Source organism: Coregonus lavaretus (assembly GCF_964263955.1).
Source record: "Coregonus lavaretus genome assembly, chromosome: 13".
NCBI lineage: Eukaryota > Metazoa > Chordata > Actinopteri > Salmoniformes > Salmonidae > Coregonus > Coregonus lavaretus.
Window position 1 is genome coordinate 3,797,115 of NC_140000.1, and position 14,195 is coordinate 3,811,309.

General features: G+C 43.1%; 1 protein-coding gene and 1 pseudogene across 2 annotated transcripts in view; one reads left to right on the forward strand and one right to left on the reverse strand.

Moving 5' to 3' along the window:
- The window catches only part of LOC311139293 (dynein axonemal heavy chain 11-like), a 77,711-nt pseudogene extending 72,587 nt beyond the window's left edge, over positions 1 to 5,124 (forward strand). The window contains exon 48 of the transcript in view: positions 5,035 to 5,124. The product of the transcript in view is annotated as a dynein axonemal heavy chain 11-like (transcript). The remainder of the gene's footprint in view (positions 1 to 5,034) is intronic.
- The window catches only part of LOC311139857 (rap guanine nucleotide exchange factor 5-like), a 29,838-nt gene continuing 18,338 nt past the window's right edge, over positions 2,696 to 14,195 (reverse strand). Inside the window, exons 8-16 of the mRNA XM_084174834.1 lie at positions 13,359 to 13,456; positions 12,995 to 13,117; positions 12,646 to 12,824; positions 12,192 to 12,282; positions 8,001 to 8,051; positions 7,398 to 7,485; positions 6,774 to 6,838; positions 6,557 to 6,611; positions 2,696 to 5,521 (exon numbers count right to left, since the gene is read on the reverse strand). Coding sequence (XP_084030960.1) covers positions 5,403 to 5,521; positions 6,557 to 6,611; positions 6,774 to 6,838; positions 7,398 to 7,485; positions 8,001 to 8,051; positions 12,192 to 12,282; positions 12,646 to 12,824; positions 12,995 to 13,117; positions 13,359 to 13,456 — 869 coding nt within the window. The 3' untranslated portion in view covers positions 2,696 to 5,402. The remainder of the gene's footprint in view (positions 5,522 to 6,556; positions 6,612 to 6,773; positions 6,839 to 7,397; positions 7,486 to 8,000; positions 8,052 to 12,191; positions 12,283 to 12,645; positions 12,825 to 12,994; positions 13,118 to 13,358; positions 13,457 to 14,195) is intronic.

The window sequence follows — 14,195 nt, forward strand, 5'->3', positions numbered from 1 at the left end:
TTAAATGAGCTGAATTTGATTTTGACCTTTTTGTACACCGGAGACAGAATACTAACAGACTGGTGTAATTCATTCAGGGCATGGTGATGTAGAGGAACCTATTCACAGAGATCCTACTGATATCTCTTTATGAAGAGCAGCTTCAGATTAGACCAGCCCTCCTTTATTTCTCTATGCTCTGTGTTATAGTTTCTGGTTATCAAGCTCTCTGGACTGAATTTAACCACACACAGAATGAGCAGACAACAACAAGATCATGTGATCCAGAGAGTAGGGGAAATGTAGCAAGTGAAGTTGACTTTTGTGATGTGCTAGATTAATTAGATGAACAAAAAACAACAACAGACAACCCAAATATGCTAAACGTGGGGCCAGTAGTTTGACTGTACTGTCATTGAGTCATAGTCTGTGTCCCAAATGGTATCCTATTCCCTATATAGTGCACTAATTCTGACCAGGGCCTGTATGGGGCTTATATAGGGAATAGTGTGCCATTTGGGGCGCAACAAAGCCCCCAGGCAGAAGGTATAATGTGAGTGTTGGTGATTGATCTCCCTGGAGCTCTACTGTATGTCAGAGTTATGATGAAATATGACCCCGGGTTCACAGTCAAGGTTCTGATCGTATTCTCACCGAGAGAGGAGTCTACTTTTTAATCTTCACCGATTAAAAGATTATGCAGCTCCAAAGATATTAATCTAGAAGCCTATGCAATAATGATAATCAACTCTATATATAACTAACCATTTCATAATGTTCAGTTTAAACGGTGTACCTTTAAAAATGATCAATATTATTGTTTGACATTGCTGATGTATACTGGGTGGGAAGGTGGGAGGTGGTGGTAACATCACAAAGATGCCTTAAACTGATGAGATGACAGTTGCCTGCTGCAGATAAAGGCTATGCCGCCATCTGTTGGCCCTGTTCCATAGTACTCAGAGGGGAAAGACGTGACACCTCTTTAAAGGTCCAATGCAGCCGTTTTATCTCTGTATCAAATCATTTCCTTACAGTGATTGTTTTCAATTAGAATGGTCAAAAAGAAACAAAAATAGCTTCTTACCGTCTTAGCAAAATGCAATTTCTCAAGCTATAATTTTGCTAGGACTGTCTGGGAGTGGTCTGAGAGAGGGGCGTAATTGGAGGAGCCTAATGGGGAGGATGTGTAACCTGAACATTTCCTGTTATTGGTAGAGAGGAGGGCAAACTCTCTTTGATATTGGTCTATTAACCAAAAATTCCACCCAGCCACACAAGCTGAAATCTCACACAAGCTGACACTAAAAGTTCATTATCATAATTTTCCCAGTTTCACAGTAATATTCCAACCTCATAGTGTGGAAATATATATTTTTTAAACACAGGAAAACCACATTTTTGACTACACTGCCCCTTTACAACCACGCACTTGCGTGAAGTGGGTATGACTGACGCACGTTTTGTGTTGTTAAATTCATTAAATTACACACTTCTATGAGCACTTTCACCAATTAACGTCGCCACGGTAATCTCTAGTTGGGAGTCCTACTTAGAAGGATTCTGTCTTCTCACCCGGTACCTAACGCACGCCGACGCAAATAGCTGTTGTGTTGCACTTAATTCCTTCCTGGGAGCCAAAGTGGCTTCTACACTGTCAGGCTACAACAACAGAACAGGCAGCAGATGGAAGATTGATTCTGTGGGTTTATTGTATCCTCAACGGGGAAATTGAGCCTTCTCTCCGCTCTCTAGGGCTACGTCCAAAATGGCAACCTATTCCCTCTCTACATAGTGCACTACTTTGGACCAGAAGTAGTCTAAAAGTAGTGCACTATATAGGGAGTAAGGTGCCATGTGGGACAGAACCTAGGCCTTCATCTGCCTCCTCTCTTCCCCCCCCATTAGCGTGCGGCGGCGGTTAGGCAGTCATTAGGTGACAGGGAAATGAGGGGGTGCCTGCATGTTGGGGAGGAAATGGCAGGGTGCACAGCCTGGCCCAGCAGGGTGCATGTCATAGAGAGGCATGTTAAAGGCCACACAGGGCACCTGGTTAAGGTCAATGAGGGTATTGGGCGGGGGAACAGACGCTTTTAGGGAACTGGAGGAAAGCTGGTCTTGTTTGTCGTTGTACAGGGCTCTATGCAAAGTGTGCAGATAGTGATATTTGAGAGATTTCTGTTTGGTGAATAGCAACCTTGAGGATGAAGACTGAATATTTAAGGCATTCTTTCTGAGAGAACATGTTGTATTTTAGTTACTAAACATGAAGAAAAAAAAACACCCAGAATTGTAAATATGAGTTAAGAAAGTGTTAACGTCAACATCTGTGTTCATGAATTGAAATGTTTATCGCTTGACCATGTGATAGTAGTTTCAGGATATGAGCGCTCAAAGTTGTGCCACTAGGAAGCAGTGGTAGACTGATGTACCTGCTCTAACTGTATTGGTCTGATTCCATTTAAAGGCAGACTCAGCGAGATGCAGAAAGTAAACAGCATAGTGGGTCAATTTCCGTAATGATTACAAGTGTTGAAGCGCTTGGCTCTGCTTCTCTGTACACAGCGTGAAGCGAACCCGCGCAGACACTGTGTGTGTGAAGTCGTGCATCTCGCTCATCTCAATATTTGCGATGCTGCTCGCGGCAACGTCATTTCGCTGAGTCTCCCTTTAACATGTATTCACACTTATTTCCAAAGAAACTCAACACACTGTATTCATAAAACAAAACATTTGATTTATTATTTAACATTTCATAATGATTGTAAAAAAATGAAATGCATAAAGAAAACAGTGATGCGAGAGAAGATAATTGACTTTGTATTGCTTTGTTGCCCTTTTGGAAATAATATTTCTTAGTATAGGCTAATTTGGGCATTGTAGCGACATGTAGAATAAAAGTAGTTTACAAGGAAATTCTTATTGTTACATGCATATTTTACTTGGTGGTCAATCCATGGCTTTGCCACATCATGCAGACCAGCTCCTAACCCATTGGAACCATGGCAGGTACTAAACACTTGGAGTGCGTCCCAAATGGCACCCTATTCCCTACATAGTGCACTACTTTTGACAAGAGCCCTATGGGACCTGGTCAAAAGTAATGCACAATAGGGAATAGGGTGTCATTTGGGGCGCAGACATGACATGGAAGGGAATTATATTCAGCCAAAGAGCAGCAACCATACAAGTAATAAATATAATAATAAATAATTATCCATCTCCATGTCCAACCAGCGAATGCACAACATACTACAGTATATACATGGAATCTATAGTACATGACCTGCCTCAAAACACTATACACACCATAGATATAGATCTGTTCTATCTCTATGATACACACGTTACATATCAGGGGAATCCACAACAGGAGAACTGATGGTGGTACTGAAGAATCTCTATATCATGGTCTAATCTATTTTCAAAACCAGTGAAACATTCACAAAGAGGATTCCCTAGAATAGGATACAACATCCCGAGGGTGGATACGTGTACAGTTTATTGTTAAAAGCCATTTCTACAAGCTGAACTAATACTGCCACTGAAAGAAATAGGCAAAGGCATTTTCAACTGGACTAGAATGTTCAAAGGCAAAAGTGTTGACTTGGTGTATTGCTGTTTCTTTATAGTGCCAGATACAGAGACATGACAGGTAATGTAAGGATCTAATGCCTCAAGCTACGTCTCTGATTGTCCACAGCTAAGACCAAACATCTAAGTCCATAACTGTAGCATAACCCTTCTACTACTGTTGAGGATGGTTTTATTACATTATCTATAACTGTAACATAACCCTTCTACCGTTGGATGGTTTATTAGATTATCTATAACTGTAACATAACCCTTCTACTGTTGAGGATGGTTTATTACATTATCTATAACTGTAACATAACCCTTCTACTGTTGAGGATGGTTTATTACATTATTTATAACTATAACATAACCCTTCTACTGTTGAGGATGGTTTATTACATTATCTATAACTGTAACATAACCCTTCTACTGTTGAGGATGGTTTATTACATTATCTAGAACTGTAACATAACCCTTCTACCATTGACAATGGTTTATTACATTATCTATAACTGTAACATAACCCTTCTACTGTTGAGGATGGTTTATTACATTATCTAGAACTGTAACATAATCCTTCTACTGTTGAGGATGGTTTATTACATTATCTATAACGGTAACATAACCCTTCTACTGTTGAGGATGGTTTATTACATTATCTATAACTGTAACAAAACCCTTCTACTGTTGAGGATGGTTTTATTACATTATCTATAACTGTAACATAACCCTTCTACTACTGTTGAGGATGGTTTATTACATTATCTATAACTATAACATAACCCTTCTACTGTTGAGGATGGTTTATTACCTTTCTCACTTTACTCAGAAAATGAATCTTAAAAAAACATAATTTCAGTCCTTGAGCCTATTTGGAAGTGACATTTATGCAATAATCACACACACACTCACAAGTGTAGTGTCCTGGTTTGAAAGTGTCCTGGTTTGAAAGTCCCCAGAAGGTTGATGCTTTAATTGGTTTTGTGTAGATAGATAATCAAGGTGTGGTCACCTGTTTGGAAGCAGATAACAACAACCTGAAGCTATCAATACACAATTACTGAAGCAGGGTCCATATTCATAAAGCGTCTCAGAGTAGGAGCATGGTGTAGTGGAGGGTAAACGCAGTGTACCCACCTTTTTGGGGGGAAGGGCCCCAACAATGTACCCACCTTTTGCAGAAAAATGCATTGAAAGAATAGGAAGCCTTACTTTTTTCACTGCGACCAGCGATCCGAGTTTATCCAGCTATTTATCCACCATGACATACTGAATAGGAGTGCTGATCTATGTCCCCCCTGTCCATTCATTATGATCTAAAAGGCTAAACTGATCCTACATCAGCACTCCTATTCTGGGATCCTTTGATCAATACGGATCCAGATCTATTTGTTCAACTGAGAAGCTCTTTGGTTATCTCTGCTCCATCATTGCTCAGTATTCCAGTATGTCTTTTGGCACCATCTTGTGGTTGGCCAGTGTCACACGGTCATCTCTCTGTCGGCTCTGGCCAACCCTACTCCCGGGGAGCTTCAGGGCATGCAGGCTTTTGTTCCAGCCCTGCATTAACCCATTTAATTAAACTCATCAAAGTCCTGCTGTGTGTGCAGCTGATTAGTAGAACCCTGTATATGTGTGTGTGTGTGTGTGTGTGTCTGTCAGAGCTGGAACAAAAGCCTCCACACTTTGTAGCACTCTAGTAGAGTTGGCCAACCCATGTTTCTCTAAGTTGATAACCGAGTGCTGAGGGATGTTTCCAGAGACTGGTTGGTACCCTGCTCCTTGGTTGTCTGACTTTGAGGGGTGGAGGGAGGGAGGCAGCCTCAGAGAGTGTATGTGTGGTCCATCTACACACGGGGCTCCAGTCTGTGGGACAGTTCAAACAGAGTCTGCTGATTGTCAATGACGTGAAGGTAGTCGACATAGGCCCGCAGCTCCGGACTGATCTTCTGGGGCATCCCGTTCCCTAGGAGGTAAACCACACAGTAAATACACACGTTTACACTTACACACACACGCACGCACACACGCACGCACACACACACGCACGCACGCTCACACTCACACACTTAAACACATACACATGCTGGCTGAGCATTATCCATGACAGGAGATAGTCGTTGGTGCACTGTCTTCATTACTGTAAGTGGTTGTGTACCGTATGGGGTTCTCAGCATCAATGAGTCTATCAATTTACTATAGTAACACATAATGTTGTTATTGATGAACTGATGATCTAATTGGATACTGTTATTCTGTTGACTGCTGTAGTTGAGTCATTTTGAATGGACAATGACTGTAGAAAGTCAACACTGTGACATGTTTACTGTGTTATAGTGGATGACTGTAGAAAGTCAACACTGTGACCTAATAACTGTGTAATAGTGGATGACTGTAGAAAGTCAACACTGTGACATGTTTACTGCGTTATAGTGGATGACTGTAGAAAGTCAACACTGTGACATGTTTACTGTGTTATGGTGGATGACTGTAGAAAGTCAACACTGTGACATGTTTACTGCGTTATAATGGATGACTGTAGAAAGTCAACACTGTGACATGTTTACTGTGTTATAGTGGATGACTGTAGAAAGTCAACACTGTGACATGTTTACTGTGTTATGGTGGATGACTGTAGAAAGTCAACACTGTGACATGTTTACTGCGTTATAGTGGATGACTGTAGAAAGTCAACACTGTGACATGTTTACTGCGTTATAGTGGATGACTGTAGAAAGTCAACACTGTGACATGTTTACTGTGTTATAGTGGATGACTGTAGAAAGTCAACACTGTGACCTGTTTACTGGATGTAAGTAATGACTTGAGCATGGAGGTTCAAGGCTCATCAAAGTTGATGGTCATTGATCTAAGACCGTGTGAGAGTAAGACACACACACACGTACACATGTGCACGCGCACGCACACACGTACGTACACACACACACGCACACACGCACACACACACACGCACACAAACACACACACACTCTTCACCCACCCATGTGATCCTCCTGACAGTGTCTGATGAGACGCACAGTGTCGGCTATCATGTGCTGCAAGAGGAGATGGACATCATCATACACTTTAAATACACATCAATCACATATTTTAGATGACATGTTTTCTGCGTTATAGATTGTCTATAGTTGAGGAGTTGAGGAAACACGAGGTACATTGACATGTTCAACCCCCTCCACCATAATGGAGTGACTTACCAGCTTTTCAAAATTGACCAGGTTATCGAGAAACGTTTTGTTGCCCTCGTGAATGAACGTGATGTCTAAGAGAAAGGGAGTAATGTACCAGCGTTAAAATACTGAGCGCTAGTGCGTCGATCCTGATTTTAAATTTAGCTCACAATATTCCTGTTGGCATTTCAGACCACTGCAGGGTTCAGGAGGCAGTGATGACAGTAACATTTCGGACCACTGCAGGGTTCAGGAGGCAGTGATGACAGTAACATTTCAGACCACTGCAGGGTTCAGGAGGCAGTGATGACAGTAACATTTCAGACCACTGCAGGGTTCAGGAGGCAGTGATGACAGTAACATTTCAGACCACTGCAGGGTTCAGGGGGCAGTGATGACAGTAACATTTCAGACCACTGCAGGGTTCAGGGTGTAGTGATGACAGTAACATTTCAGACCACTGCAGGGATCAGGAGGCAGTGATGACAGTAACATTTCAGACCACTGCAGGGTTCAGGGGGCAGTGATGACAGTAACATTTCAGACCACTGCAGGGTTCAGGGGGCAGTGATGACAGTAACATTTCAGACCACTGCAGGGTTCAGGGGGCAGTGATGACAGTAACATGCAGTGTTCTCTGGGTCTAGGCACCTTTCAGTAACAGAGGAAGGAAAGGGATCTTGGGCGTCTTCATCTTCTTGAAAGCGTCCCTGTAGGCTTTGTGGTTGAGAGAGGGGTCCTGTGAAGACATGTACAGACAGATGTGATGTGTGACGCTTGTCTTTGGTGAGAAACGTGTTCTGCTGCGTTCCAAATGGCAACATATACTTATGACTAGGGCCCATTGGGGGTCCATAGGGCTCTGGTCAAATGTAGTGCACTATGTAAGTCATAGGGTGCCATTTGGGACTCAAACATGTGCACTGAAGGAGCCCTCACAACCCCTACCATATGTTACTGTGTCCCCAGAGACCAGACCTGTTACTGTGTCCCCAGAGACCAGACCTGTTACTGTGTCCCCAGAGACCAGACCTGCTACTGTGTCCCCAGAGACCAGACCTGTTACTGTGTCCCCAGAGACCAGACCTAGTGATAATTATCAAGCCTGCTGCTTTTATTAACTCAACGTTAATAGCCTGTTTAATGTCCAGATGACCAATATGTATTTAGTACTAGACGTGCAACACCGAATTCCATGTAGAGTCACGTTCATTATTACAGGATCTCTATAAAATCTGAGAAAAATGAACTTACTGTCAACATCTCCAGCTCCGAAAACTGTTTTTTGAATTTTCCTGGAACTTTCTGATGGAAAGAAAAACAGGTTGAGTTGGGGACAGTTCGAAATTTACTGGGTCTACTCAGACCCTCCCCTTGTACTGTAAAAATATTTGTATTATTACCACCATAAATAACAATAACTGTAGTAACCCTGTGTTTGTAAACGTGGATATCGACTTTGCCACTTCAGCATGGTTTTGTGGCACAGTCGATGCCGTACAGGGCTACGGGCCAGAAGGTTGAGGGGTTCGTCGACCACCACGGACGAGCTCACTCTCCCTGGTTGTCTCATTACACTACGATCAGAACCGGCTGTAGACAATGATCAGCTAAGGGGAAATCAGATTTTCAACAGTTCGATGCTATATTTATAATTATATACAATATTTGCAATGAATTTTCCACCAGTGGAGGATGCTGAGGAGAGGACGGCTCATATTAATAGCCGGAACTGAACAAATGGAATGTCATCAGATAATATAATAATAATAATAATAATAATAATAATAATAATAATAATAATAATAATAATAATAATAATAATAATAATAAACACATGGAAATCATGTGTTTGATGTATTTGATACCATTCCACCTATTCCGCTCCAGCCATTACCATGAGGCCGTCCTCCCCAATTAAGGTGCCACCAACCTCCTGTGTTTTCCACCAACAGGTTTCTATGCCGAGGCACCACACACAACCATTAAGCAACGCATACTGATTACTGACTGCGCTTATCATCATGGTTTGCGTTTTTAACATCAAAATCAAGTAGAGTATGTCAATCTCCACAAACAGGAAATACATCCCTCCCTACTCAGTATCGAAGGCTTAGTGTGACAATCTCCGAACGTCATTAAACTTTTGGGTGTTTTGTAACAGATGTCTCTTTCCATTAATCAAATGGCCGTTGCGCAGTTAAGATGCTGGAATTATACTGAGTGTACAAAACATTAGGAACACTGGTCTTTCCATGACATAGTCTGACCAGGTGAATCCAGGTGAAAGCTATGATCCCTTATTGATGTCACATGTTAAATCTACTTCAATCAGTGTAGATGAAGGGGAGGAGACAGGTTAAAGAAGGATGTTTAAGCCTTGAGACATATGAGAGATGCATTGTGTATGTGTGCCATTCAGAGGGTGAATGGGCAAGACAAAAGATTGAAGTGCCTTTGAACGGGGTATGGTAGTAGGTGCCAGGCACACCGGTTTGTGTGTCAAGAACTGCAATGCTGCTGGGTTTTTCACGCTCAACAGTTTCCTGTGTGTATCAAGAATGGTCCACCACCCAAAGGACATCCAGCCAACTTGACACAACTGTGGGAAGCATTGGAGTCAACATGAGGCAGCATCCCTGTGGAACGCTTTCGACACCTTGTAGAGTCCATGCCCTGACAAATTGAGGCTGTTCTGAGGGCAAAAGTGGTGCCACTCAATATTAGGAAGGTGTTCCTAATGTTTTGTACACTCAGTGTATATTAGAGTGCAGTGGATGAACGTGAGCAAGTAGTCTACAGGAGACTTTTGAAGTAGCCTTATCAGATTAAAACATTGTGACTATATTTAGGTGTTTAGGTTCTAGGTCGAAGAATAGCCACTCAGATGGGAAAGGAGGCAGAACGCGTGTTAAGCTTTCCTGAATAACTGGGCCTGCTGGGAGCACAGGCCTACGTGGAGAAGACTGGGGAGAATGAAGATCGGCAACAGACAGCGCATCAGATGTAAAAATACAGCCAGACTGACCTGCTACTGTGCCTTTCTAGAATCTGTAGAGAGTAGACCCACAACTGATCCATGGAATGAAACATTCAAATAACACGGCTTTTGCGCCATTATTCAAATTACATTTTCACTACAGTCTACAGCCTAGAGTAGAATTGTACTCACTTGAAAACAATAATGGAATTATTCATTGCATTGTAGTGTTGTAGGCTAGTCCAGTTAGGATCATTGTATTGTGGTGTTGTAGGCTAGTCCAGGTAGGATAATTATATTGTCCCTCAACAAGATCAATAGGGGAGCTTTTTGAGCTGCATGTCTTCACTCTTCTTTAATGCGCAATGATGCACCTGGCCTGTCTGCTGCCTATCAGCTATTCCTCTATCCTGGGGATTTATATTGAACATTGGTGCAGATTTGAATGATTTTATATGTGGTATGATTGCTAGTTAACCTATTGCAGATCTGGACAAATTATCCACCTACTACTGTAGTCACTATGGATAGAGGGCTGTTACACTGGTAGACTATATATGATCCACCAACTACTGTAGTCACTATGGATAGAGGGCTGTTAGACTGGTAGACTATATATGATCCACCAACTACTGTAGTCACTATGGATAGAGGGCTGTTAGAATGGTAGACTATATATGATCCACCAACTACTGTAGTCACTATGGATAGAGGGCTGTTAGACTGGTAGACTATATTGACCTGTGGAATAGAAAGCATGTGGAAAAGCATAGTGCAGAAGGGAAGTACCAAAACACCTTGATAGGGGAGGTGCATGCAAGCAGATGAGGAAATGTGGCTATATGGAAGACATTATATAGTAAACCAGAGAAAAACGCACTACCCTCCCCTGTGCCCAATAAAACACTACCCTCCCCTGTGCCCAATAAAAACACTACACTCCACTGTGCCCAATAAAAACAACACCCTCCACTGTGCCCAATAAAAACAACACCCTCCACTGTGCCCAATAAAACACTACCCTCCCCTGTACCCAATAAAAACACTACCCTCCCCTGTGCCCAACAAAAACACTACCCTCCCCTGTGCCCAATAAAAACAACACCCTCCACTGTGCCCAATAAAAACAACACCCTCCACTGTGCCCAATAAAAACAACACCCTCCACTGTGCCCAATAAAAACAACACCCTCCACTGTGCCCAATAAAACACTACCCTCCCCTGTACCCAATAAAAACACTACCCTCCCCTGTGCCCAACAAAAACACTACCCTCCCCTGTGCCCAATAAAAACACTACCCTCCCCTGTGCCCAATAAAAACACTACCCTCCCCTGTACCCAATAAAAACACTACCCTCCCCTGTACCCAATAAAAACACTACCCTCCCCTGTACCCAATAAAAACACTACCCTCCCCTGTACCCAATAAAAACACTACCCTCCCCTGTGCCCAATAAAAACACTACCCTCCCCTGTACCCAATAAAAACACTACACTCCCCTGTGCCCAATAAAAACACTACCCTCCCCTGTACCCAATAAAAACACTACCCTCCCCTGTACCCAATAAAAACACTACCCTCCCCTGTACCCAATAAAAACACTACCCTCCCCTGTACCCAATAAAAACACTACCCTCCCCTGTGCCCAATAAAAACACTACCCTCCCCTGTACCCAATAAAAACACTACCCTCCCCTGTACCCAATAAAAACACTACCCTCCACTGTGCCCAATAAAAACACTACACTCCACGGTGCCCAATAAAAACACACTACTGTTACGTGAATTATTTAACAAACTATTTCAGTGTCTCTGTGCGTCTCCCAAAAGGTTGTAAGTATTTTGGGATTTAAGTAACGGCAGAGTCCCGGTCTGCATAGTCAGAGATATTTATTCATTGAGAATTCTGCCATCACAATTTCAGAGTCCATCTTTTATACTCATACGTCATACAAAAACAATCCCTCCCCTCTGTAGGCGGGCTGTAGTTTTCCACTCTAAAACTGCTCTACTGACCATCAGTTCACACACACACACACACACATATACACACATGCATACACACACACACACACATACACACACACACACACACACACACACACACACACACACACACACACACACACACACACACACATATCCTACTCCCTGCATTACTCAGTTATTGCCGTTCTCACAATATTCTGCACCATTTTCATAACAGTTTCTCCCCTCCCTAAATTGGGAGGCCTCTTTATATTAGTTTCTCAGTTGTCTTTGTTGTCTGGCCTAACTCTTACTCACATTGCTAAATAGTGGCTCAATGCCATAGCCTTTACTGGTCCTACACTCACACATTTCTAACACATTATACACAGTTTCAGGGTGTAATAATTAGTCATTAATAATTAATCTATCAACTACCCTCCCCTGTGACCAATAAAAACACTAGTCACGTACAGAAGCAGATACACACTGACCTCCCAGGTCTGACTGAGGCGGCTAACTGCTGCGGTGTTCAGACCCATAACGATGGCAAAGAAAGAGTTGAGGTTCCTCTGGGCTTTACAGCTGAGGAAATAAAGACAGACACACTGTTAACACCAGCATCATACAGTGATGAGACAGGAATACTATCTGTAATTCCTCACTAAACCACCGGAGGGGGCATCCTGTCCATGCAAACCTCACTATTGAATACGTTAGACCAGCTATATTAGGATGTTGTGTAGATTGCTGTAGTTGAAGTATTGGGCTCTTAGTGAAATGGACCAGTCATACTGCTCTACTGCTGTAGAAGAGGACATCAGCACATTTTGAGGATGTAACAACTCTGCTCTGAATGCTGGATCCTACTATGTTATAAAGGTGAAATAAATAAAATAAAATAAAAAGTGGTCAGAGAAGAGGAGAGGGGAGAGGAGAGTTGCTCACTGGGCAGCGATCTTGATGAACTTCTTGATGAGCTGGACTCTCTTGCAGAGCGTAGGACACATCAGGACTTCTGTCATCACCCACAGCTGTACCTCGTTGCAGCGCTGCAGCAGAAGCTCCAACGCCACTGTGTGGCCACCGCTGGCATGACGGCTGAACGTGAAGTACACAAGCTCTTGCTGTAGTGGAGAGAGACCGGACCGGACCGGACAGGGTTGAGCTTTATATTGCAGTACTTTGGACCAGAGCTCTATGGGCCCTGGTCAAAAAAAAGTGCAGTATAGTGAATAGGGTGCCAATTGGGACACATGCATAGTGTAGGTGATGGACAAAAGATGATGTCACGGACCTCATGTATTGAGTTGAAGACACTCCAGTCAAAGTTTGTAAGGGTGACAGCCACGTCCCATGTGTTCGTCCTCAGCATGCGAGCTGAGCTCTGTTGTAGCTCTGTGTTGTCTGTGAACGGGTTCTGAGAGGAGAAATTAATGTGTTATATGTTCTGTTGGGACATGTAATAACATTATTTTCTGATGTTATTACCCTGTGGGTTATAGGCTGGAAGCAGGTCCAGTAGGTATCAGGAATAGAATGTGATAAACCAAATAATAAGTCGTTTGATAGGAGGCCTGAGTACTGTCAAATCTGCTAGATTCATTCACATTGTAGCCTGCTGAGGAACTTCATTGAAGTGGACTCATTGTGATTCCTACCATGACTTCACTCAGGTCCTTTCTGCGCACGTGCAGCCTCCCCACCGCTGTCAGCGAATCAGAGTAGAGCCTGTCCTGAGGCTTCAGGAGGAGTTGCTCTGGAGAGAGGAAGCATCACACACACACAGACACACACACACACACACACACAGCACAGCACAGCCATTATAAATATGTCAGCCAGTGTGTCACCTGCTATCTGGTGTAGATAAGTGTCCGTTCTGTTCTGCACGGGTCAGTCAGTGTAGGGTTGGCTCTGTTCTGCAGGAGTCAGTCAGTGTAGGGTTGTTTCTGCTCTGCAAGAGTCAGTCAGTGTAGGGTTGGTTCTGCTCTGCAGGAGTCAGTCAGTGTAGGGTTGGTTCTGCTCTGCAGGAGTCAGTCAGTGTAGGGTTGGTTCTGCTCTGCAGGAGTCAGTCAGTGTAGGGTTGGTTCTGCTCTGCAGGAGTCAGTCAGTGTAGGGTTGGTTCTGCTCTGCAGGAGTCAGTCAGTGTAGGGTTGGTTCTGCTCTGCAGGAGTCAGTCAGTGTAGCCACAGCAGCTGATAACAGAAAAGGACTACATGTCGGGACCGCAGGCCTTTGTTCATTCCTGCTCGCTTTCCAAGTCTACAGAATTTCACTCATTCATTTAACAGAATATAAAATGTTGTGTCACTTGGCGTTAAGGTCAGTAGATGACGGCATGGTTTAATCATTGTTTTTACAGTCGTGCTTTCAGAGTATCTGGATGTGTATATTAATCATTGTTTTTACAGTCATGTGCTTTCAGAGTATCTGGATGTGTATATTGGCTATAGAAGGAGATACTGTCCCAGAATACTGCATCTAGACAGAGTCAA